Source organism: Bos taurus, chromosome 10 (assembly GCF_002263795.3).
Source record: "Bos taurus isolate L1 Dominette 01449 registration number 42190680 breed Hereford chromosome 10, ARS-UCD2.0, whole genome shotgun sequence".
In the NCBI taxonomy this organism is placed as follows: domain Eukaryota; kingdom Metazoa; phylum Chordata; class Mammalia; order Artiodactyla; family Bovidae; genus Bos; species Bos taurus.
The window spans coordinates 81108610-81134764 of NC_037337.1; the positions used below are offsets into that span (position 1 = coordinate 81108610).

A 26155-nucleotide genomic window follows, 5' to 3' on the forward strand; every position below is an offset into this window, starting at 1 on the left:
CCATCATCTACATTATCTTCTTGAATCCTCACCGTAATCCCCATTTTCCAGATTAAGAAGCACGCTCAGAAAGGCTAGGTGACTTTCCAAGGCCAGAGAGCAGTAAGCACTTGGCATTCAATCCCAGGGCCATCAGATTTCGAAGCCCAGGCTGGTAATCCTATAATAAATGACTACTTTTGAAAAGGACATCCTAGGTAGCCCTAGTGGTAAAGAACTTGCCTGCGAATGCTAGAGATGTAAGAGACACAGGGTCGATCCCTGGGTCAGGAAGATCCTCTGGATAAGGAAATGGCAACCCACTCCAGTGTTCTTGCCTGGAGAATCCCACGGACAGAGGAGCCTGGTGGGCTACAGTCCTCAGGGTCACACAGAGTTGGACACGACTTGGTATACATGCAATTTGAAAGGGAAGATGGGGACATGTCTGGGGCAGGCGCTCAGTAACCCAGGCAAGCTTCCCCTGTGCCCAAGCTGAGATTGCCAGCCTGGTGCCGCCCTCAGCATCCTGTCTGGTTGAGCAGGAGCACTGGCAGGAGCACTGGCAGTCCAAGCGGAGTTGGCTGCTTCCCCAGAACCCAGCAGCATGCGGAGACACTCAGGGGGCCCGCCTTTTCATTTGGGAGAGGTGGAACGCAAGACCGTGTTCTCAGAGATGGTGACTCATGCACTGTTTCCCAGCTCTCCTAATGAATGGCAGTCTTTTAATGTGAGACACAGCATCAGATGAGATTTTTGTTCCCAGGGCAGTCGGGAGTGGTTGGGAATTATATTTTGTTCACCAGGTGTTTGGAGTTTAAAGCAGCCTCAGGAAAAAAAAAAAAAAGTCAAGAGTCATCCATTAAAAAGGACCAGAGTCTTTTTATTTGCAGTTCCAGTCAATTTAGTGAAAGGCAAACCCAGCAGGTACCTGTTTTACTGGTCGTAAAAGGAAATTCGGCAGCAGTTATTCAAAAGGAGTTAGAGTTGTTTAAATCTAAAATTTAGGGATATGTGTATGTTTTAAAAGAAAATTTACAAGGCTTGGAGATTTGGGTTGAACTGTTTTTGATGAAAATGACATGGAAAATATTTTCCTTTCTTATTTTAAAACTTCCCCTTGGCTGTTTGTTTCCTAAATTTAGCAGTCAAGAAGAAATAAGCAAATCTAGGTGGAAAAAAAGAACAAACTGATGCAAGTCAGGCAGGTTTTCAAAGTTTAATTGAAGTAAGGGACTGAAAATAAAAGTCTCCAAAAAATGAGAAATAATTCTCCCCAGTTTATAGAGCAGAGTCATTCTTTCAGCTTAAACAATTTCAAGATATGATTGACCTTATCGGACATGGAAGTGCTGGATTTGCCACTTCCTGAAAACACAGACTAGAGGGGAGGCTGTTTCTTAAACAACACCAAGAACTCTCAGGAGGAGGCTGGAGGGCTGTGGGAGGCTCATCAGGCTGTTACTCACTAATCTCTTCAACAGTGGAGCTTACAGTGGCAGCTCGAGGGCCTCTTAAGTCACGGTCCAGATGGGGACTCCCCCCAACCCCCACCCTTCCTGAAGTCTGACACAGCCCTGCCTCCTCGACAAGGCTACTAATGCCTCACCCCGCTCTGGGCTCAAGTCCCTGGGCCAGATTGCAGAGACTAGCTTGAAAATCTTGAAATGGATGGCTTTCACCCAAACTGCGTCATTGCTACTGGTGGCCCATTTGTTGGTTTTTGTTTTTGAGTTTTGTTTCTTACTTTTGGAGAGTGGTTTTCTTTTCACTGGAAGGACCAAAGGACTGATATCTCTGAAGGTTTGTTTTTGAGCGAATAGCCAACTCAAACTGGTTCAAAAGAAAAAAAAAAGGTAGGTAGGTAGACAGATATAGAAAGATTAAAAAAAAAAAAAAAAACTGAATTTGGATCAGAAATAATTGGCTTCAGGGACCCCAAAGAATATCATTGGAGCTCTTTCTTTCCATGTCTTGGGTCTGATTAATTGTTCTTGGTTTCATTCTCCAGATAAGATTTCTGTGGGCAGGAAGACTCCCACTTCCCAGGCTTAGCAGTGCTAACAAAAAGACGTCATAGAAAAGTCTCAGGGTGGATTTTGATTATTGTTGTTATTCAGTTGCTAAGTCATGTCCAAATCTTTGCAACCCCATGGGCTTCAGCATGCCAGTCTTCCCTGTCCTTCATTGTCTTCCGGAGTTTGCTCAAACTCAAGTCCATCGAGTCAGTGATGCCATCCAACCATCTCATGCTCTACCGCCCCTTTCTCCTCCTGCCTTCAATCTTCCCCAGCATCAGAGTTTTTTCCAATAAGTTGGCTTTTTGCATATGTGGCCAAAGTATTGTAGTTTAAGCTTCAACATCAGTCCTTCCAATGAGTATTCAGGGTTGATTTCCTTTAGAATTGACTGGTTTGATCTTCTTGCAGTCCAAGGAACTCTCAAGAGTCTTCTCTAGCACCACAGTTCGAAAGCATCAATTCTTCAGCACTCAGTCTCAATTCTTATCAGCCCAGATTAAGTCAAATGACTGTTCTGAACCAGTCCCCTGTGTCTGGGAGTGCAGTGACAAGGTCAGCTTAGCCTGGGTCTTGTGCTCACCTCATGGTGGTGACTGAGGTATTGGTCAGGTGGGAGGGAAGTGATTAGCAGCCCTGCCAGAAGCATGTGAGTAAGGAGATCCCTAAAATGGGCAAAAACTACCCTGCCACCGTCTTGGTCGATTACAGTTCCAAGTGTTGTGTTAGCTGAGTGTGGGGAGTGTGGTGTGGGGGCAGGAGATGCTTGTGGTCATGACAGCTCATCACTCCATCACTCACATACTCATTAGCCATTGTCTTCGAGTCCCATTGGGTACTGTTCTGGGCTTCAGGATCCAGCATTAGATGAAACAGACAATCCCTGCCCTGGTGAAGGTTTTATTTTTGTGGGAAGAAGCAGTCAACGATATAACATTGATAAGCAAAATGCACATAGAATATCCGATGGTGCTAAGCACTGTAAGGAGAAACAGCAGGTGGAAGGATGGAAGGCAAGTGTGGGGCTGGGGTTTTACAGATGGTGGTTGGGGAAGGCTCACCAAGGAGGTGAGGTTTGAGCAGAGCCCTGCAGGGGGTGCAGGTGCAAGCTATTCAGACATCTGGGAGAAGAGCCTTCTGGAAAGAAGGCAGAATGAACAAAGGGGCAGAGGGGAAGGGTACTGGCAGACTCAGGGAACATTAGGAGGCCAGTGTGACTGGAGCAGAGCCAGAGAGGGGCAACAGTAGAAGCTGAGGCCAACAAGGGGACAGGGCATTGGCTCCCGGAGTCTCCTGGGCCACTGTGAGCTCTGGGGCCCGTCCTCAGGGAGGGCAAAAGCCACTGGGGGCCATGTGCTATGTCAGAGGTTCACTGTGGTTTTCTCATCAGATGATTTTAAGTAAGGTGAGAGCAGGGACACTGTCTAGGTATCCATTCACCCATTCATTCATTTATTCACTCACTCATTCATCCTTTTATTCAGTAAACATCTGCTTAATACCTACTATGTGCCAGGTGCTAGGAGCCCACAACTTAGTGCAAAAGAAAGAGACATAAAGCAAGATGTCAGTGGCTTGTGGTATAAGAATTCCACAGACAGCCCCTGTGCCCTCATCCACCTCCTGTCGCTCCTGCTGGCTCTGAGTCCAGCATCTCGGGTCCCTGAAGCTGATTGAGATATAGCTCCTTATGGTCCCGCAGCCTAGAGCCAAAGGATGCTTTACTCCTCGCCAGTGTGCTTTGTAGGCAGTGTGGCTGGGAGAACCAGGGCCTGGTTCCTGTGCCATCACAGGACTCTTGCCCCAGCCGAGGTAGGGTGGATGAGGTCCCATGGCCAGTTCCCCAGCCACTGGTGATCTAAGTTTGAGGATGGAGGCTTCTTCATGATCCTGCATGGCCATGCCCTGTGTGGGATGGGAGAGGAGAAGCGGGCAATCTAGATCCCTAGATTTCTCTTCTGGGAGCTGTCCTTTTGATTTCCATCCTTCCAGCTTCTTGCACAGTGTTAACACAAACGAGACTCTCAGTGAATAACCTGTTGCTTCAACACTAGTGGGATGTGCATCAACAGCTGCCTGTGGGACCCAGGGCTGGGGTCTGCATCAGACTGTGGAGCCGGGAATGGGAGGGCACCAAGGGTGACCCCTGGACTTATCACCTGGAGGACCCAGAGGGTGGGACTGCTCATGTCCGCCTCAGGAAGCACAGCAGAAGCAGCTGCTCTGGGGACTGATGAAGAATTCATTTTGAGGCATGGAGTTAGAGGTGGTCATGGCCCGGAAGTCTCAGGATCAAAGGCCAGGGCCAGAGGGAGAGGAGAGTTCAAGAGCTGGAGGGAAGTGAGCCATGGGGGGTGTGTGTGTACTGCTTAGGTGCCCAGGAGAAGAGCTCCGGGTGGTGACTGGGCTGAGGCCAGGGAGGGGCTGGGTGCAGAGTTCCATCTTACCCTTCCTCAGTCTCCCCTCCACTCAGCTGATTCAGGGCCACTGTTTCAGCTCCAGACCCTGTGGATGCTGGGTCAATGGGAAAGCAGAGCTGAGACCTCTAGAGGGAGCAGGCCTGTGTTTCCTTGGCGCCCTTCTTCACAAAGGTGTGTCACGGGTGAAGGGTCTAACCTCGGAGGAGGGTAGGACCATCAGAAGTGATGGTCTGAGGAAGGGAACAGTTGATGCATCTTTGAAGATGTGTAGCTCAGTTTTAGAGAAGGAAATGGCAACCCACTCCAGTATTCTTGCCTAGAGAATCCTGTGGACAGAGGAGCCTGGTGGGCTGCTGTCTATGGGGTCACACAGAGTCAGACACGACTGAAGCAACTTAGCATGCATGCATGCATTGGAGAAGGAAATGGCGACCCCCTCCAGTATTCTTGCCTGGAGAGTCCCACGGACAGAGGAGCCTGGTGGGCTGCCGTCTGTGGGGTCACAATGAGTCAGACACGACTGAATCGACTTAGCAGCACCAGCAGCAGCTCAGTTTTGAGGCCCCGAGAGGAACTTCCCTAGAGATGTTCTTCTACAACGTTCTCTGAGGCCCCAAGGAAGCTTTGAATGAGGCAAGGAAGGCAGCAGAGGACAGTGTCAGAAGCAATCCTTCTTCTTTCTGGTGCAAAGAAGTGCTCAGTGGAGCTTTTCTGAATAAATGGATGGATGGATGAAGGAGTGCGTGGATTCAAGCATCCATAAAATGAATGAATGATCAGGTGATGTTTGGAACTTCTAGAAGTGTGTCCCAGTGCCTGGTAGATGGGTGGCTTTCGATCAATATTTTTGGGGTGATGGGTGAGTGTGGGATGAGGGCTTGGGGGTTTCCTGAGCCCACAGGGTGGCCATAAGTCCTAAATAAATAAGCATGGGATGGTTATTTCTCTCACTTGACTTGCAGGATAATTTGGTAACATACTCTCCCTATGAGAGCTTCTGCAATTTTTTTTTCTTATTTTAGCTCCTCTACCATCAACTGGAGGCTGATTTCCATTTCCTTGACCCCTAGGCTGAGAAGAAGTGGGGGGCATAATTACCACCCATTCTTTCCCCGGGTGGGAAGGACACAAAAGAACCCTCATTCCCACTTTCACAGTTGACAGCTTGGGTCCTTCTAGCAATTCAAGGTTCAAGCCAGAACCTTCTCCCTTTCTCTCTCCTTCCCTCTTCCTCCTCCCATGCCTCCTTCTCTCTTTCCTGAAATGGATTTTGAGTCCATGAGGACTCCAACCCATCTGCCCAGCCCCTGGCATGGCACCAAATCAGAACACCACAGCGCGGCTGCCACAGCCTCGTCACCATCTGAAGCATGTGTGTGGCATGAGGCTGGGCCCAGTGGACCCGAGGAAATCTCCCTCACTGGCTCTGACCTCAGGGAGCTCAGGACTGGCTCCTAGGAGGCGGGAACACTACAGAGAGGCAGCCCTAAAAGAAGCAGGCACTCCCTGGAGCTCTAGGTTCTCAGGGGAACGTGGAGGTCCTGGGCTGCTGGTGGAAGCCCCCCAGCATCACCTAACACATTGGTCTCCTCTCCGCAGGCCAAGCTGCCTTCCTGGGACCATCCCTCTAGAGACTAGGCCTGTGGCAGGATTCTTATGCAGGGGTTCTATCTCTGGACAGCTCTCACCCACCTTCCTGCTGCCCCTGCGGGCCCACAGCTCCTGCCTGGTGGAGTCGAGATGGACTCACAGTTGTGATATTTCCGGGCACTCTAGGGACCATCGGGCAGCAGTGTGGCTCAAATAATGAGATGTCAGGATCCATCAACCCAACCATTCATCTCAGATGTGTCCTTCCCCAGTGTCTTTCATGGGGGGACTTTGGGAGCACAGAGCAGGGTGTGGCTAAGAGGAGGGGGGCTGGGCCACAGCAACCGCCATCCATCACTTCCCAGCACTTAGCACCCGGGACCCCAGAGGTCTGACGTGGGCCATTTCAACAGCAAGCACGAGTCCTGGAGAAGATGCTTCACCACCTATCCTCACAGGTGGTCCTCTGGGCAGAACCTTGTCCAAGCCCTGGGTGTTGCACTGATCAGGCACCTCCTACATGCCTAGCCCCAGTGTCAAGCCCAAGTTCATACCTAGAAGACTGTCCATCTGACGGTTGCTTGGTGACCTCCAGCCTGGTTGGTGGTCCCCTCAGTGGTCCCCTTATCTTGGGGGATCTGGTGCCCTCCAAAGTGTCACCATCTCCACATTCAGCAAAGAGCGCTGGTCAAGAGTGTGGGCTTCCGAGTCAGAATGACCAGTTTTGACTCCAGAAACCTGAGACTTACTAGCTCTGACCTTGAGCTTTTTTATTAATAGGTTTTTTTAATTTTTATTTTTTAATATTGATTTACTTACTATTTTTGGTTGCACTGGGTCTCCACTGCTGCACATAGGCTTTCTCTAATTGCGGCAAGTGGAGGCTACGCTTCCTTGCAGGGCTGGGGCTTCTCATTTTAGTGGCTTCTCTTGTTGCAGGGTGGGCTCTAGGCGCCCGAGCTTCAGTTGCTGCAGCACATGGACTCAGTAGTTGTGCTGCACGGGCTTAGTTGATGCACAGCATGTGGGATCCTCCTGGACCAGGGATCAAACCTGTGTCCCCTGCGTTGGCAGGCAAACTCTTTAACTACTGGACCACCAGGGAAGTCCGATGGGCTTTACATTTTAAGAGCAGTTTTAGGTACACAACATTGAGTGGAAAGTGCAGAGAGTTCCCAGATACTCCCTGCCCCCACATGTGGGGGTACTGTCTCGAGCCTCAGTTTCCTCACCTGTACAATGGGGGAAATAATAATCTCCTGCTCAGGTACAAATGAGGTGATGCTTGGCTCCCGCCTTGTCATAAGTACTTACCACGCAGTGGCTCCTTTGTCCTCTTGCCTGTGGCCTTTCTGATGCTGACCTTTGTCTCAGGTGACAGGAACACCCTCCAGAGGCTTTGATGAGAAGGCGTACCTGGCAGCCAAGCAGCTGAAGCCTGGAGAGGACCCCTACAGGCAGCATGCCTTCAACCAGCTGGAGAGCGACAAGCTGAGCCCTGACCGGCCCATCCGGGACACCCGCCATTACAGGTGTGGCCTCTGCTGTGCTGGTGGGGAAAGAAAGGTGGAGGGAAGCGCCGACCCCAGTTGGCTTTTCTTTGAGTCACATGGGTTTAAGAAATGAGGAGAATTTCCTCAGACTCAGTCCAGCTCCTGAGACATACAAACCCTTCCTATCTGTTGTTTTCCTGGCTCCTCTTAGTTTCATTGATCTCCTGAGGGTCTCCTGGCCAGGCCAGGCCACAGAGGCCCCTCAGTACCTCAGTCCAGAGTCCAAGCGAGAGTGACCGGCCAGGAGATCAGGGGGAGGTCTGCAGCAGGCGGGTGAGCCTGGAGTTCCTGGTGCCTGGCTGGTGGTGCCCGCGGGGCCGCCAGCCCTGCCTGCCCTGTGCAAACAGTAGGGTGCTGTGCACCACCCCACAGGCATCACTTTCCTTGCTCTCTGCCTGCCCCACTGCCTCCCACCCTTCCTCAGCAACTCCCAGAAATGCCTCCCAGTCTTGCTGTTTGTTCTCCCGGCGTGGTAGATGGGAGAGGCCCTAGACCAGGACCTCAGGGCTTGGAGGCTCCCCTGACCCAAATCTGGGCACTGCGGGGTTGGCCTGCATCCCCTCTGCCCTTCCCCGCATCCTCCCCGACTCTGAACTTTCTCTGGTGTTCACCAGGAAACTTAAGGGCGGAATTCCTCTTGGGGCTACACACATTTTAAAACAAGACTCCTCAAATCCAGGCCAGTGGTGGTTGGTGGAAGGCCTCTCCTCTTGCCCCAGTGCTTCTGCCCAGCCTTCTCAGAAGCCTGAGATGGATCAGGGGGTGCATGCGTGTGTGTGTGTGTGTGTGTGTGTGTGTGTGTGTTTGCACACGTATGTCTGTAGGGGCAGCAAAGAAGGTGTTGGCAGTGGTGGGCAGGGCCTCCCCTGGCGGACCCTGGGGTGTGGGGTGAGCCACGCTCTTCCCCTTCCAGGCCACAGCTCCTGTTGGACCCCAGACTGTCAGGCCAGGTCCTGATGCAGCCCTGAATCCAGGGAGCCCCCTTGAGGGAGGTCTTCCAATGATACCTAAACTATGAGAGACAGACCTACCAGCATCTCGGAGAAGACCCCACCAGCCCCAAACTCAGAGCACAGATGAGAGACAAAGCTGTTCAGAGGCTCCACCTCAGAGAAGACCCCACCAGCCCCAAACTCAGAGCACAGATGAGAGACAAAGCTGTTCAGAGGCTCCTGGTCCCTAGGAGCCATGAATTCCTATCATCACAGATACAATTCCCAGAGAAATGCAGGGTGGAGAGGGTTGAAGGGGGCGTGTGGGAGAAGGTCAAGTCCACTGTCCAGATGGGGTGTGGGCAGGTTGGCCACCTTCAGGTGGAGAATGGGCATCACTATCCACATTCCCTCCTTCCTGGGTGCTTAGGATTCAGAGATACAGAACGGGGGCCCTAGAGGTCAGTGCAGGGGGCTGACCCCTTCTTCCAGGGCTCCCCGTCTCAGCAGACCAAGCCCCTTCCAGCCCCCAAATCCACAAGCCTCCGGGAGGAGAGGCGCTTGGAACGCCTGGCTTCCCGGGCAGAGATGAACTTCTCCACCCCTCTTCCTCCCCCATACCCCATCTCAAGGGGAATTATTTTAAGGCCTCTCACGACTTCTCCTGTGGGGGTCCCAGGCTAGTGGAACTCCTGCCTGTCTGACCCTGTCTGCTCTGCTGGACAGGAAATGGGCCTGGGAATTTGGCCGTAAGCCGCTGTCAGTGGAATGAATGCTGTAATGAAAAAATGGTCGTGGCTGGAATAGTCAGGGAGCAATTGTAATAAAGAAGATTGCTATGAAAACCAGCTCTGCGGCTGCCTTCCCGCCGGCCCCAGGAGCACGAGTAAATGCATTCACAGAAGCATTCTCAGAAATGACAGCGTTGGAGGCTGGCGGGGATGGATTGTTTTAATTCCCTTTCCAGAAGACAGGGGAGCCAGGGGGCCCAAAATGTGGTGTCTGGAGAAGGTGGGAGCACAGAGCTGCTGGGGGAGGGAGTGGGCTGGGGGGAACTGCCTTTGGTGTCTCCTCAGAGACTTCAGTTTACCCCTCAGGTGCCCCAGGGACCCTGGGAAGAGCGAGGGCACCCTACTTGCTGTTGCCAGCCTGGCTGTTCACGCTGGCAGTGAGAGGGAGAGATTCACGGGAGGGCAGGATGCGGGCAGTTCCTCCCTAGATCCCACCAGATGTCAGGAGACAGGCAACAAGAAGGAAGAAGCTACAGAGACAAAGAAAGGCCATTTTCCCTCTTCTCCCTGCTGCCATTTTTTCTGTCTCGGCTGCTGCATCGGGCAGGGAGTTCTGTCGGTTGGTCCAGGTTGGTTCTGTCTGTGTGCCTACACACGTCAGAGCCTCCCTTAGCACGTCAGTGACCGTGGGGCTCCGAGTGATCCTAGGACTAGGGTGAAGAGCCCCTGGGCCTGGGAACTTCCCCCAGCCTGTGCTGTCCCTCGGGGGACTCCAGGCTGGACAGCCTGAGTAGGGTGGGCGTGGGTTTCGGGGGGCAGGGCCTGCGCCTGGCCTCAAGGGCAGCAGACTGGACAGAGAGAAGCCTCAAGCCCGGATGCCCCCAGGATGTCCCACAGATGCCCTGTGTGCTCTCTGCCCTCTCCTCAGTTGTCCATCCGTGTCCTACTCCTCGGACCTGCCGGCCACCAGCGTCATCATCACCTTCCACAACGAAGCCCGCTCTACGCTCCTGCGCACAGTGAAGAGGTGAGCCCTGCCTCATCCCTTGTCTCGGTGGTGCTGCTCCCCCAGGCCTCGGGGATCTGCTGGGCCCTGGCAAGGGACACTGAGATGGGCACTGTGGCCAGAAAGCATGAAGACTGGTGGGCACTTGGGAGGGGGTTTCTGCCCTTCTGAGAAGCTGGGGTTAGTGAATCAGGGTCAGGACCCAAGAAGTCCAGCTGTTAGTGAGATGCACAAACACAAGGTCAGGTCCCCAGGACACGGCAGAAACGCAGGGGCCAGGAGCCGATGGAGGCAAGGATGGAAGTGGGGCCTCACTTCCAGGTGGGTGGGTGCCAGCCCAGTGGGTACCTGAGAGCAATTCAGAGAGAGATACCCCTTCTGTCCTCCTAAGGTTGGCCCTGTGGTCAAGTTTGACTTCTAATCACCTGTTTCTTTAATGAACATAGATAAGAATAGGATTCGGAATGGAGTACCCAGTGGTATTCCAAGGATTAAAGAGGCTTGGGCTTTCTTCACGGGGAGTGAAGGAAGAGGAGGGCTGTTGGGAGGGAAAAGCTGGGGTGGGGGTGCTTTCTGAGAACACCCATCCTGACCCATCAGGTCAGAAGGAGCCTCACCAGCTTTCCAAAGCAGGCAACATCCAGGCCAGCAGGGATCTGGCCTTGTTGCCATTGTTAAGCCCAGGCAGCCAGAGCAGCTATGGGTCCTGCCTCAACTAAACTAGGACAGTCCCCACCCACCACCTGGGGTGAATTTCAAGTGCCCGAGGGTCCAGGCAGCAGGGTCGGCAGGTGCTTGGAGGAGCCTGAGGAACATCCTGCCCCTCAGTCACTGACCAGGGCAAGAAGGGTTTGCTAGCAGCTGCCTATGGCCAGTGTGCTGGCCCCCCGAGGTGGGGGGTGAGGGAGTTGATGGTAGGAAGAAGGAAGTAGAAGGTGGCCCCTAAATCTGGGCTCATCTCTCTTGGTCACTACTCCAGCGTCCTGAACCGAACTCCTGCCAGCCTGATCCAGGAGATCATTCTAGTGGATGACTTCAGTTCAGATCGTAAGTATCCGTCTTCTTTTTTTGCACCACTTCACACCCCATTTCTCCAGAATGCTGAGGGAGGCACTCTTGAAATAGTCCTGGCCACCACAGGCTGATGTCTGTTCCTCACCGGGATCTTCAGTCTGTACTAAGTGCCTTTCCTGGCTCTGCTCCTTGGTGCCAAAGGAGTGGTGCTGCTTTGATGGGACACCAATGGGATGACATTTTAAAAAATAAAACATCCACAGCATCCTTCATTATCACAGCTGCCGTGTGCAGAATATCGTCCCCACAAAATGGGCTTCCCAGGTGGTGCTGGTGGTAAAGAACCCACCTCCCAATGTAGGAGACGCAAGAGAAGTGGGTTTGATCCCCGGGTTGGGAAGATCCCCTGGAGGAGTGCATGGCAAACCATTCCAGTATTCTTGCCTGGAGAATCCCATGGACAGAGGAGCCTGGCGGACCGCGGTTCATAGAGATGCAAAGAGTCCGACACGAGTGAAGCAACTTAACACGCAATCTAGGTCAGAGGATGTTGGACTGGAGAGGTTGTTGGTACTCTGTGGCACCCCCTGGGGGTTATGCCACAAGTACAGGCATTCCTCCGTCTGTCCTGGGAGTAGGGGATGGGGAGATGACCTGTCCCCCATGGAGACGATCATACCTCGCCTTCCCCAGCCCTTTCCCTGGGCCTGGTCAAAGTATATGTGGACTGATGTCCATATCTGAACAGTCTTGCTTCCTTCTCTCCACCCTCAGCCGAAGACTGTCTGCTGCTAACCAGGATCCCCAAGGTCAAGTGCCTACGCAATGACCGGCGGGAAGGTATGTCCTCGAAACCTGGGTGCTACTGTAGACCCATTTTGGTCTAGACTTCTGCTCCCTTTTGATGCCTTGTTATACCAACCAAATGAAGTCTTGCTGCATGCCTAGTGGCAAGACCAAGGTCTGCGGAAAGACCCTCCTGCTGTCTTGGAGCAGCCCTTACCACAGCATGACTGTAGGCAAGAAGCTCTACTTCTGGCACCTTAGTTATCTCTTCTGAGAAATGGGACTGATAATATACTCTTTCTGCCCTGCACAGTTATTGTAAGGATTAAATGCTTTGAGAAAAGCACAGGGCAATATACAGCAGATATACTTGGAGCATCAACTATGGCATAGGATTGTGCATGACACTCTAGGGAACACAAAAGAAGTTTACACGTGGTCCCTGCCCTCGGAGAGTTTATTATGGATTCCAAGGCTGGTGTAAGTATGTAGGGGTAGGGAGCTAAAGGAGAAGGGAGTGATCTGGGAGGGAGCCTGGATTGGGTGAGGGTGTTGAGAGATGAATGGAGCGCAAGAGAGAGCATTCTAGGCCCAGAGACTCTGAGCAAAGGCATCAGTCAGGCCTGGGTACATGTAGTACTAACAGCCTCTTCCTGCTTTTCCTACCTTCTCATCTCTGCTCACATGCTCACACTCAGTCCTCATAACAGCCCTTCATCCTGTTTTACAGATAAAAGAACTAGGGTGTAAGAAGGTTCAGTAATTTGCCTGGAGTGATGAACTGAGGAGCCAGGATTTCACCCCCAGCCAGGGGGCCCATACTCAGAGCCAGCCTCTTAACCTTCCTTTTCTTAGTCTCCCTCCCTGGGAGAATCAGACCTGGTCAGCACAGGGAATGAGTGGGGTGAGGACAGATGATGGAGGGGCTCGAAGCCAGAGAAAGGCATTTAGATTTGATAAAGCAGAGAGCTCTGACTCCAGCCGGTCTTAGTCTGGAAGACTGTCTGCAAGTCATACAGCATAGTGCAGCCAGAGAGGAGCGCCCTGAGGTTCCTCCATGTTGAAGGGGAAAGGGTTTTGGTTTCTAGTTCCCCTTAGGTACCAAACCACACTTTATTGCCACTTCTGTTCACTAAACTCTTGACTGTTCATCAGTGTGTCCCCAGAGCCCAGTGTCTGGCCTCTACATTGGGGAGTGGGGGCATTCAGAGGTTGATGGATGGGTGGATAAGAGAAAGGAAGAAAGAGGGAAGAAATCAGCAAATACAAAGAGAAGTTAAATCACAGTAACTCAGAGGAAACCTGAGCCCTAAGGGGCAGAGAGCCCTGAGCCTTTGAGGGGACGGCTGAGCAAACTGGCTGAGTCCCACCCAGCACCACCGTGTCCCTCCCACTTCAGGGCTGATCCGCTCCCGAGTTCGTGGGGCAGACGTGGCGGCAGCTGCCGTCCTCACTTTTCTGGACAGCCACTGCGAAGTGAACACGGAGTGGCTGCAGCCCATGCTGCAGCGGGTCAAGGAGGTAAGTCTGTCTATCCCTGGGGGACCTCTGTCCCTCAGGACACTCCCACCATGTTCTTGGCATTGTGGGTGGGGAGGGTATGAACTGTCTCTGAGAGCTGGACAGGCAGAGTTAGAAACTACGTGATCTGCTCCCTCCTGAGGGACTTCACTTGTGGGTGAGCCATGGAACTCCTTCTGTGAATGGGTGGTGTTGTTTTCCTCCTGGGTGAGTGACGAGGAGTGGAGGGTGGTGGGTCAGACTGGGAAGCCTGTGAAGGAGGGAGGAGAGGACATTGTTCTCAAGCAGAGGGCCTTCCCATGCACCCACTGTTCTTTAGAATGGGGAGGATTTGGACACATGGAACCAAGGATGAAGTGATTACAGCTCAACCATAAAAGACAGAGAACCCAATTTAAAAATGGGCAAAGGATTTGAATGGATGTTTCTTCAAGGAAGATAGACAAATGGTCAACAAGCACATGAAGAGATGCTCAACATTAAGTCATTAGGGAAATGCAAGTTAAAACCACCATGAGATACTACTTGATACCTCCTAGGAGGGCTCTTCAAAGGATGGACAGTACAACTGCTGGTGAGGATTTGGATAAATAGGAGCCTTTGTGCGTTGCTGGTGGGAATGTCAAATGGCAGCCACTTTGAAAAACAGACTGACAGTTCCTCAAAAGTTTAAACATAGAGTTACCATATGACCCAGCAATTCCTCTCTTAGATATATACTCAAGAGAAATGAAAACATACCCCATACACAAACTTGTATCCAAGTGTTCAGAGCAGTGTTATTCCAAAGAGGCAAAACATGAAACAAACTAATGTCTGTCAGCTCACGAATGGGTAAACAGAATGTGATACAGCCATACAATGGAATACTATTCAGCCATAAGAAAGGAATAAAGTACTGATGCGTGTTATAGTATGGATGAACTTTGAAAACCATGCTCAGTGAAAGAAGCCAGTCACAAAAGGCTATAAATTATATGATTCCATTTGTATGAGATGTCCAGAGTAAACAAATCTGAGGAAATAACAAGTGGATTAGTGGTTGTCAGGAGCTGGAGTGAAGGGAATGGGGGAGTACCTGCTAGTGGGTACAGGGTTTCTTACTGGGGTGATTAAAGTATTCTGGATTTAGATAGTGGTGATGGTGACACACGGAGAAGGCAATGGCACCCCACTCCAGTACTCTTGCCTGGAAAATCCCATGGATGGAGGAGCCTGGTAGGCTGCAGTCCATGAGGTTGCTAAGAGTCGGACACGACTGAGCGACTTCACTTTCACTTTTCAATTTTCATGCATTGGAGAAGGAAATGGCAACCCACTCCAGTGTTCTTGCCTGGAGAATCCCAGGGACGGGGGAGCCTGGTGGGCTGCCGTCTATGGGGTTGCACAGAGTCGGACACGACTGACAGGACTTAGCAGCAGCAGCAGCAGCAGCAGATGGTGACACAACCCTGTGAATACACTACAAACCACAGAACTGTACACTTTTAAATGGTGAATTTTATAGTATGTCAATTATGTCTAATAAAATTATTATATAGTGTGAATTATATCTCAATACAAAAACAAGTCTATAAAAAGGATAAAGTGAAGCCCCCACGGAACACTGTGAGACCATGGATGGTCTCCTCTGATCTGCCACGTCCCACAGTTTTGTCATCCTAAGACGGGGTGTGAACTGAGGGACAGAGCTAGATTCAAAGTCGCAGACAAGAGCATTTTGAGGGTCAGTGCAGACAGAGAAGAAAGAAGAGGCTCTGTTCCTTGTCCCTCCATGGAGGGAGAAAAGAAGAGAGCAGACATCCTACTGATGAAGGGCGATTAAGTTTTGCACGTGGTATATGATAAAAATCCACCACCACCACTCTCTCCACATCCCCCACCTCAGGAAAAAACCCTTTAGTAAAATTGGCATTACCCACCAATATTTTGGAGGTGGATTTGTGTCTAGGAGGTGATGAAGAGAGTATGAGTCTGACCTCTCATGCCTGGGTGGCATGAGAGGAGTGCCACCCAGGTTCCCCAGGGTCAACTACAACAACAGGGTCACTACCCTCAAGCTGCTGGTGGTCCAGTTGGGAAGACTCAACACCAACATGTGCAAAAATGGACGACAGTTAGTAAAACAACCATTCAAACCAGGAACAGAAAAGCCACCTCAGGCAACATCTGATTCGTTGTCCCAGGAATTGTCTGGATTATAATTGCGAGAGCAGCTTAAAAAGAGGAAGAAATCCTCTGCCTGCAGCAATCAGGGAGGGCTTCATTGAGGAGGTGAGATCCCAGCAGGGCTCAACATGGTGTTAGAGGAAGAGGCTAGGAGAGCATTGTAGCTGTGAGACCCAAGTGGGACCTTCTGTGAGCCTGGTGTGGTGATGCAGGACAGCTCCTGGGAGCCTGACATGTCCTTCAGGAGGTGCTGGGTACCTCATGCCTTGAGAGAACTTCACCAAACAGGCAGTCGGGGCTTTTTTGACAGAGTCCCTGACCTCACACCACCTCATGTGTCCTCCCCTAGGACCACACCCGCGTGGTGAGCCCCATCATTGATGTCATCAGTCTAGATAATTTCGCTTACCTTGCTGCATCTGCTGATCTTCGTGGAGGTAGGTCCAGAGCATCTCCAGAAAATGAGACAGCATCTCCCTGCCCTTTACCTCCAGAAAATGAAAGGAGATTGTATAGAGCTGTGGAGTTGGGGACGAAGGACCAGAGCTGGCAGTGGGAGGCTCCTGGCATGATGAGGGCAGAGTCAAGCTAGTCTCCAATCTTTCCCTGCCCCCAAACGTTGACATATCCTTCTCAAATACAGCTAGCCCAGAGAGGATGGGCACGAGTCCTGGCAGAAGAACATGATATGACAACTATCTTGGGAGTGGGGAAGGGGGAACCCTCAACTTTGCATGGATTCCTGACTTGTACCCCCGAAAATGGTGTAGACCTGGCTGAATACAGTAGCTATTAACCACATTTAGCTATTGAGCTCTTGAAATGTGACTCCATTTTCAGTGTGAATTGAGATGTGCAGTAAGATAAAATACACACCAGGTTTTGAAGACCTAGTTTGAAAAATGTAAAAAAATCTCATTAGTAATTTTTTGTATTCATTATGAATATGATCATCAGTTTGAAATGATAGTATTTTGGATGATCTTGCATAAAAAATACATTATTCAAATTAATTTCATATGTCCTTACTTTTAGATATGGCTACTAGAAAAATTTAAATTGCATATGTGGCTTGCATCTCCAGCTTGCAAAGTATTTCTTTTGGACAGCTCTGATCTAGACTTTAGAGCCATGTTGTGTAGCCACTTTGGGTTTGGGCTATGTACATTTAAGTTAATTAAAATTAAGTAAAATTCAAAACTCAGTTCCTAAATTGCCCCAGCAGCACATTAAGTGCTCAATAGCCACATGTGACTTGTGTCCACCATGTTGGACAGGGCAGATGTAGGCCCCTTCCATCAGTGCAGCAAGGCCTACTGGGCAAGCGGCCCTAGAGAATCTGTGGCCAGGAGCTAATGAGCAGAGTGGATTTCCTCTCTGGGGCTCAGATTTCCAATGGACACAGTCTTTAGTTAGATGCTGAGGATGAATGGGAGGGAGCCAGGCATTTCTCCTTTGGGAAATCACCTCAGGACCTTGGCACTTGCTGTTCTCCCACCTCGAATTCCCTTTTCCCATCGGTCTGCATGGATCAGTCCTTCATTCAGGTTTCTACTCAAATGTGACCTCATCAGAGTCTTCCCTGGGTACACTTATTAGAATAGCATGGACATGTCTCCTGTCTTTTCTTTCTTTCTTTTGTTTTTTTTAGCACTTTCACCCCAACTGACAGATTATCCATTTATTGATTTATCTTTGTAAGTCTTTGTCTTACCCATTAGATTGAAACTCCATGAGGACAGGGATCTGTCTCATTCTGAATGAAGGAATGACTACACCAATCGCCCAGGGCCCTCTGCAAGCTGAGACTATCAGGGGGCAGAATGAGGGGACAGGAGCCCTAAGCCCCATCCCCACCCCACTCTGACCCTTAGGATTCGACTGGAGCCTGCATTTCAAGTGGGAGCAGATCCCTCTGGAGCAGAAGATTGCTCGGACAGACCCCACCAAGCCCATAAGGTCAGACCTGCTGTGGGTTCTGGGGAGACCCATCCCTTCCCTGAGTCACAGGCTTTGGAGGGTGCTGGGGGCTGGTTCAGTCACCAGGGCTCCTAGAGGTGCATGATCTAAGGGCTGAGTCTGTTCTGAGCCCTGGGGAGAGAGATCATAGACCAAAGGACGGGCCAGACATCCAGCCCCAGTGACTCTGCAAGTGGGTGATCGTAGGGTAAATGGCCTGAGCCCTGGGGCCATCTAGAGGGGCTCAAATTCTAATGTGTTACCTCTTTCCTCTCCTTGCTCCCAGGACGCCTGTCATTGCTGGAGGAATCTTCGTGATTGACAAGTCCTGGTTTAACCACTTGGGAAAGTATGATGCTCAGATGGACATCTGGGGGGGAGAAAATTTTGGTAAGTTGGGGAATAACCACAATAACAATAGTAGGCAAACCCAGATTGAGTGTTTTCTATGTGTAAGGCCCTAAGGACTTCATACATATTGACTACTTAAATTCTCACAATGAATCTCTGAAGTACCTTTCTACTGGTAAACTAAGGCACAGAGAGGTTAAGTAATTTGTCCAGAGCCACGTATCTAGTAAACAAAGCAATGAGGTGGTCAGGGAGAACCTGTGGCCACGTGGCTAGACATGTGTGGAGGAGCTATGTGGCTGCTTCCCTACCAGAAACTCTGAAGGAGAGGTGGTGTGCAGTAGAGGGTGATGGTTCAGCATAAGTAATAGAGTCAGACCCTATTACTGGGTGCAAACCCTGGCCCTACCACCTACAAGCTGTTTGGCTCTTGGTAAGTGAAAGCCTCTTGGAGCCTCAGTTTCCCCAAGAGGCTGTCATGAGCACTAAGGAAGAGGATGGATGAAGATACTGATGGCCATTATTATTATTTATGAAGTCATAGGGCTTCCCAGGTGGCTCAGTGGTGAAGAATCCGCCTGCAATGCAGGAGATGCTAAGACACTAAGGTTCGATCCCTGGGTTGGGAAGATCCCCTGGAACAGGAAATGGCAACCCACTCCAGTATTCTTGCCTGTAGAATCCTGTGGACAGAAGAGCCTGGTGGGTTACAGTTCGTGGAGTCGCAAAGAGTTGGACATGACTGAGCACACGTGCACACACACACACACACACACATACACGATACCATAGGAATCCTTTAGCCCCACAACGAAAGAGAAGAGCCAGTGAACCTCAAGGGTTGCTGCTGAGGTTCATGAGACAAAGGCTGGATACAGATGGAACACTTGATGTAGGGGTTTATGAAAGAGCCTGTTTGCGTGGTGTGGAAAAATTATAGGGAACCACAAGGGACAGGGTAGGGCTAGGTGCGTGACTTCTGGGAGGTGCAGCCACCTCTAGGTCTGAAAGATGGGGACAGAGCACTCCCCAGTACAAGCTATGGTCTTGGGGTGCCTGCAGTCAGCCCACGCACCAGGTGGAAGTTGTCGGGGATGAACATCCACCCTCACTCTCCCCCTGACTGCAGGCTGAACCTGTCCTAACTCAGGAAGGAAGCCAGGGGTGTGGCCCACACAGTAGCCTTCCAAATGAAGAGCAGTGTGGAATAGGGCAGAGAACAATCCCAGAGGTTCTCCAGGAGCTGGGGGGAGAGATACGAAAAAGCCCATAAAAGACAAAGGCCCGTCCTTGCTGTTCCCGGACCCACTCAGTCCTTTGCAGAGCCTTTCCCACTGCTTCTCTTTTCATCCTGACCCGGGTTCTTGAGAAGTAAACAGGCCAGTATCTCACCCATCTGACAGGTGGGCAAACTGAGGTGGATGCCACCTTCCAGATCTCAGTCAGCAAACTCCACATCTGACAGGTGTAGGATAAGCACCTTTGCTGGAGGGATCACTTCAATGTGGTGAGGTGTGATCCGAGTCACGGTCTGTGCTTCTGGGCTGGGAGGACCAGGTCTGTCTTCCTTCTCGGACTGGGACAGTGGGGCAGACGGGCACTGGGGCTTTGACTCAGAACCAGCTGGAGTGGGAACAGGCATGGAATTTTCTCCCCTTTGTAACTTACTCTTGGAAATGGTTTCTAGGCAGGCATTCGGAGGAGTCAATGCTGGGAACTGGGGTGCAGTGACCCTTCCATTCTGACCTCCTTTCATGTGTTTTGGGCCAAAGTGACCTCTTTTGTATCCTCGGTCTCAGCCGGAAGGGAGCTTTGGCAAAGCTGGTTTCCTGTAAAGTCTCAGAGAGCTGCGAAACTAAGGATCTCTGCTGTGTCCAGAGGCCTTTTTCTTTTTCCCTTCCTTCTTTTTTTTAAAGGCTGGGGCCTGATAGAGAAACAAGTCAACGATCAAATAGCTAACTTTAAACTCTGCCTGAGGCCAGGGCTCAGTGGTTGGGGGAACTTGAAAGGTGAACCACACAGTGGTTCTAGGGAAGGTTTTGTTTCTTCGAAGAAATTCAAATAAATTCCCAGGCTAGCCCTGTAGCTCAGACATTCAACTGCTGGGACCAGTTTTGAGCCAGGAGACTCCACCGCTGGTGGGTTTGGGCTTTTCGTTCTGTTCCTTTGTGGAAGGATGGGAGGTGCCCAAACGGAGACTCCTTCCTGTTTCCCCTGAGAGAGCCAAATGCAGGCAGGCGCTCAGAGGCCGCCCTGAGCGGGGGTGGCAAATGTGAAAACCTTGGGATTCTCATTAGGCATCTTTTTAAAGTTGCATCAGATCATGTTACTCTGCTGCTCAAGACCCCACAAGGGCTCCCATGTCACTCAGAGCAAAACCCAAAGTCCTCAGACCATCTGCCCTTCCCGCACAAGACACCCCACCAACCTCGCCCTCACCCCTGCCGACTGCGCTCCGACCTCTAGGTCTGTGCCCTTGCTGGTCCCTCTGCCTCCAGTGCTTGTCCCCAAGAGCCACGTGGCTCCTCCTCCCCTCTTCAGGCCTCAACTCAGCTGTCTCCTCTCATGGAAAACCCCTAATCAGCTTCACTACAATTGTGGCCCCACCCCCAACTCCACTCATTGTCCCCAGTTTTCTGCGTGCTCTGTCCCCTTCATTGTGCTTATAATACCATCAGACAGACATTATGGGCTCAGTGGTAAAGAATCTGCCAGTGCAGGAGACACACAGGAGCCAGTGTTCGATCCCTGGGTCGGGAAGATCCCCTGGAGGAGGAAATGGCAACCCATTCCAGTATTCTTGCCTGGGAAATCCCATGGACAGGAGAGCCTGGAGGGTTATAGTCCATGGGGCTGCAAAGAGTCGAACACAACTAGACCATGTATTCTACTCATTTTCTTGTCTACTTGCATTTTTGTTTCTTATTTTACTTCTTGTCTTCTCTTACTAGAGTGTGAGGGATTCTAGAACAGTATCTGATAGGTCATAAATAGGTCTTTGGTAAAAATCTGCTGAATATACTAAAGAATCTGGTTCAAATAATGGGACTTGCTGAACAAAGTATGGACTTTACATTACGGTTCTGCAACTGAGTCGGGGGGTGACCTTGGAGAGGTTATTTAACATCTTTGAGCTTCACCAGTTCAGTTCAGTTCAGTTGCTCAGTCGTGTCCGACTCTTTGCGACCCCATGAATCGCAGCATGCCAGACCTCCCTGTCCATCATAGTCCTTATTAAAAACACAAGGATCATAACACCAATGTCATATGGTAGCTGTGAGAATTAGACATCAGCCATAAAGAGCACAAAGTGCTCAGTAAATGCATGATGGTTAGCTGCTTTTGTTATTGCCATTGTTGCTAGTAATGACAATAAGTAAACAATAATATGACAATAAGGGGTATGTGGGATAAAAGTGAAAGTCGCTCAGTCGTGTCCGACTCTTTGCAACCCCATGGACTATAGTTCATGGAATTCTCTAGGCCAGAATACTGGAGTGGGTAGCCTTTCCCTTCTCCAGGGGATCTTCCCAACCCAGGGATCGAACCCAGGTCTCCCGTACTGCAGGTGGATACTTTACCAGCTAAGCCACAAGGGAAGCCCAAGAATGTTGGAGTGGGTAAGCTATCCCTTCTCCAGCGGATCTTCCTGACCCAGGAATTGAACCAGAGTCTCCTGCATTGCAGGCGGATTCTTTACCGACTGAACTATCAAGGAAGCCCTAACTATTAATAGTGTAACAATGTTAGCCTGGCAGAAATGGGACTAGAATGCAGATCTTCTGTCCCTAGTTCTGAATCTCAGTTGCTGAACCAGTTGCAGAGCTCTGACCAGGAGAAGAGAGAGGCCTGGCAGTTAGCAAGTAGACCTAGAGAAGCCCATTAATATAGCCAACCCTGAAGGCAGGTCCAGATATGCCAAATATCCAGTCCTGGTCCCAGGACCATATCGGGAAGTTGCCTGGTGCACACAGGCTGGCCAGGAGGTAGTCCTGAGTCCTCTGTAGGGTTAAAATGAAAGAGAGGAAGAAATCAGAGGAGATTACGTGAGGTTCAGCCAGCTACCAAGGTGGATGCTTGCCAGAAGTTGACAGAAGGACTGTTGAGTGGAGAACGGAGTGAGAAACTTGTGACGTCCCCTTCTGGGAGGCAGGATGACCACCGCTAGCATCTCCTAGCTCCGCTAGGGACCGGTCATCTGTGAGAGCTCCTTCAGCATCACCACCACCACCAACAGGAAGTGTGTCTCTGTAGGGCCAACACACGCGTGTGTGCGTGCTAAGTCGCTTCAGTCGTGTCTAACTTTTCGTGACACTAGGGACTGTAGCCCCCCAGGCTCCTCTGTCCCTGGGATTCTCTAGGCAAGAATACTGGAATGGGTTGCCATGCCCTCCTCCAGGGGACCGTCCCAACCCAGGGATCAAACCTGTGTCTCCTATATCTCCTGCATTGGCAGGCGGGCGCTTTATCACTAGGACCACCTGGGAAGTCCCCAGTAGGGCCAGTGGTAGCTGTAAATAGAGACCACGAGGGCCAAGAGGGCGGTCTGGGCCAGCCAGAAAAATGCCAACTGGAGCAGCCTTTCATTTGCTTGGTGTTGGTTTTCTAGCCTCTCCGTTCTGACAAGCAGATGTGTTCATCCTTAGCTTATGTCTGGATAGGACTTTCTAGGCAGAGGCTGGAAATAACTGATGCTGCCCTTTAAGTCAGTTTTCCTTCTCTTCATGGTCCTGGTGTTCCTTCAGAACTTTTCCTGCTGCTCTGCCAGGGCTTAGATGTGGGGAATGTGTGTGGTGTGTGTGGAGGGGGTCCGCATGTGGGATGTGTGTATGGAGAGTACGTGTGGTGTGTATGTATGATGTATATGTGGAGAGTATGTGTGTGGAGGAGATGTGTGGTATGTGTGTGTAGTGTCTGTGGAGAGTGTGTGTGTGTGGAGGGAGTATGTGGAATGTGTGTGTGTGGAATGTATGTGTGTAGAGGGTATGTGTGTGTGGAGGGTATGTATGTGGTGTGTGTGTGTGTGGAGGGGGTTTGTGGGATGTGTGTGTGCACATTTATGGAGGGAGCAATCAGGAACACATGCAAGGAGTGGGTGCACCCCAGGAGCTCCAGCCCAGCATGCGCCTCCAAGGGGACCCCAAAGGCAAGGGAAGCCAGCTCCTTCCCACCTTCACTCTGTGGGGATTTGCCAAGGGGCCCCAGCCGCTCCTGATGGCTGCTGTCTCTGCAGAGCTGTCCTTCCGGGTGTGGATGTGCGGCGGGAGCTTAGAGATCGTGCCCTGCAGCCGGGTGGGCCACGTCTTCAGGAAACGGCACCCGTACAACTTCCCCGAGGGCAATGCCCTCACCTACATCAGGTAGGTCACAGTGCAGAGAGCATCACACTAGGAGCCAGGACACCTAGAGCCCAGCCCTGTCGGTGACTCCTGTGATTTGAGCAACTACCCCAGTCTTAGTCTCCCTGTTTGTCCCTTCCATTCTGGGATCCTGGTACTTTCAGAGCTGGAAAGATGAAGTTGGAGGCGTCTCCTCCAGGCCTGTCTTGTCTTGACTGTATTTGTTCATGAAGGTCTTGGAAAACTGGTGAAATGACCAACTGGGAGCGGCCCTCCACACACTGGGTCCCAAGTACTGGTCATGGATGTTGCATCCTCACTCTGACTTGGTCAGCGTCTGCCCATCTGTGTTCCCAGCCACAGCGTGCACTTCATCTTGAAAGGGAGTGGGCAGGTCCTGGAAGACCACCCCCTCACCCACTCTCCAGATGGTGGAGGCAAGGGGAGGTGGGAGGAGTGCCATGAGCACTCTCCTCTTCCGAGGACGCGTCTTTGTCTCGTCAGACTTGCTTGTTGGCAGAGGGGGCTCCTCGAGTCTAGCTTATCAAATGGCCTTTTGTTTTGCTTCCCTTATTCCATTTTACCGTTTTTATAATTATGGAAGTAATACATGGTCACTAAAACTTCAAGCTGTATCCATGTATATTGTGTGTGTGTATATATGTATATATATATCTGTACATACACTGTACATTATAATTTTTACTCTTCATATCACATAGACAGAAAAAAGTGAAAGTCCCTTTCACCAAGTCTTACACCTATCTGCTTATTCTATCCAAAAGAAACTACTCTTAACAGATTTCAAGCCTATCATTTCCGGTCTTTTTCAAGGCTGCCTAGTACTCTGCCATGTGGACGTAGCTCATTATTCTCCTATTGATGGCCATTTAGGGTTGTCGCCAATGTTTTATGACACAAATATTCTTGTATACATCCCTTTGCCCACGTGCTGGTGTTTCAGTAGAATAGATTCCTCCAAGTGGAGTGTCAGAGAGTATCCATTCCCGCAGATTTGATGGATGCTGACAGATTATCCTCCAAAAAGACTGTTCTCATGGATACTCCCACATCAGTGCCATTTTGCACGCACTCCTGAACGTCTCCTCGTCCGGTTCTGCTCAGAGCTGATCTGGATCCCAACCCTAACTCTGTCCCCAACCTGGTGACCTTATTTTGCTTCTTCCTCTCCTTTTAGGAATACCAAGCGTACCGCAGAGGTGTGGATGGATGAGTTCAAGCAGTATTACTATGAGGCGCGGCCGTCGGCCATCGGGAAGGCCTTCGGCAGGTGGGCCCCTTCCCTAGCCTTGTGCCTTTGCTCACAACCTTAGTGAAATACTAAATCATGTGTACTCCAGAGAAGCCTTCAGGGTGTCCTGAGCAACTGAACCCCACACCCCTGGGCTCTTTGGAGACTGTAGGGTGTAGGAGACAGAGACAAGGTTTTGGTCCTGGAAGAAGCAGCAGCCTTGTGGGGAGAAATCACCAGAGAGGGCTTACTTATGCAAGCACTGCCCGTCCACCAGCTGCCTGCAGGATGGATGTCTGTGGAAGTGCTTAAGGAGGGCTGTCTGCAGAAAACACTGGGGGTTTTGGCTTCCTTGCTGTGTCAATCTGACGGTGATCTGTGAGCTATTCTGCCCTGGACTGTTATGACTACAGTCTAATTAAGCATTTTCAAAATCAATTGAGTATGGCGTGACCAGTGTTTTTTTTTTAAGTGATAGAGAACTAGAACATTTCAGATTAGAACAGAAAGTAACAGCTGATTGCAGTTGAGGATAGATACTGTTTTGTGAAACTCTTATTTTAGTTGTATGTCCATATATGCCCATGGGTATACTGGGTCACAGTGTAAGATGTATATATTTCTTACTTAATGTTGTGGTCAGAAATGTTTGAAAACATTATTAGTGACCATCAATGAATTTTCCTCTATTTATTTGTATCTATCCCTTAAAGAATAAAAGTTATGTCACTCTTTGTTTTAGTGTGGAAGTAACATTTGCTGAGGGCCTACCCTGTGCTAGGCACTTATGTCTGTTCATTTGACTCTCATAAAAACCTTTGGAGGTGGATGGTTGTACCCCAACTTTACTGAGAACAAACAGGCTCAGAGGGTAGTGCTGGTCTTCTCTCAGTGGCCATGATGATCCCTGGAGCTGAGCAAGATGTCCATGAACACATCAGACGGTTCTTATTTGCTCAATTTTTGGAAAAATGTTTGAAACATGGTTTTCTTGTGGTAGACGCTTTCTGCTCAGCTGGAATGCAGGGAAGGAAAACTGCTAGTACATTAAGGCTCTGCTCTGTCTGTGAAAATAAGCACCAGGCCATGGTACGCTCCCTGAGGTCTCAAGGAGGAAGAAGCCGAGATTAAAGCTTGGCTCCAGTTTGAGGAGAGATATAAGGCATGGCCAGGAGCCGTGGGGCGAGCTTGCAGGTCAGAGAATGAAGTAAGGCTGGAGGACAGACTTGGATAGCTAGCTCCGGGAAAAGGGACCTTCCCCCCGGGGAGGGGGCTGACCTCCCAGGCTTCTTCCCACTGCTAAGCCTTTCCTCCTCCTTCTCCAGCGTGGCCACGCGGATCGAGCAGAGGAAGAAGATGAACTGCAAGTCCTTCCGCTGGTACCTGGATAACGTCTACCCAGAGCTCACGTGAGTGCCACCTGCAGTTCCTGCATCTGGCCTGGGTGGGGGCCAGCGGCATGGGGACCCTTGACCCTGATCTCTCCCTGGCCCAGGCAGCCTGGCTCTTTCTAGCTGTTGGTGTTTGTCTTCATG

General features: G+C 50.7%; 1 protein-coding gene across 2 annotated transcripts in view; it reads left to right on the top strand.

The window, feature by feature from the left end:
- Positions 1–26155, top strand: part of GALNT16 (polypeptide N-acetylgalactosaminyltransferase 16) — a 102661-nt gene that overhangs the window by 63324 nt on the left and 13182 nt on the right. For both annotated transcript variants that reach the window (XM_015473233.3, NM_001101127.1), the window contains 11 exon segments: positions 7382–7539; positions 10152–10250; positions 11209–11276; positions 12018–12083; positions 13429–13550; positions 16069–16156; positions 17594–17678; positions 17965–18068; positions 23263–23389; positions 24567–24659; positions 25946–26029. In XM_015473233.3, coding sequence (XP_015328719.1) covers positions 7382–7539; positions 10152–10250; positions 11209–11276; positions 12018–12083; positions 13429–13550; positions 16069–16156; positions 17594–17678; positions 17965–18068; positions 23263–23389; positions 24567–24659; positions 25946–26029 — 1094 coding nt within the window.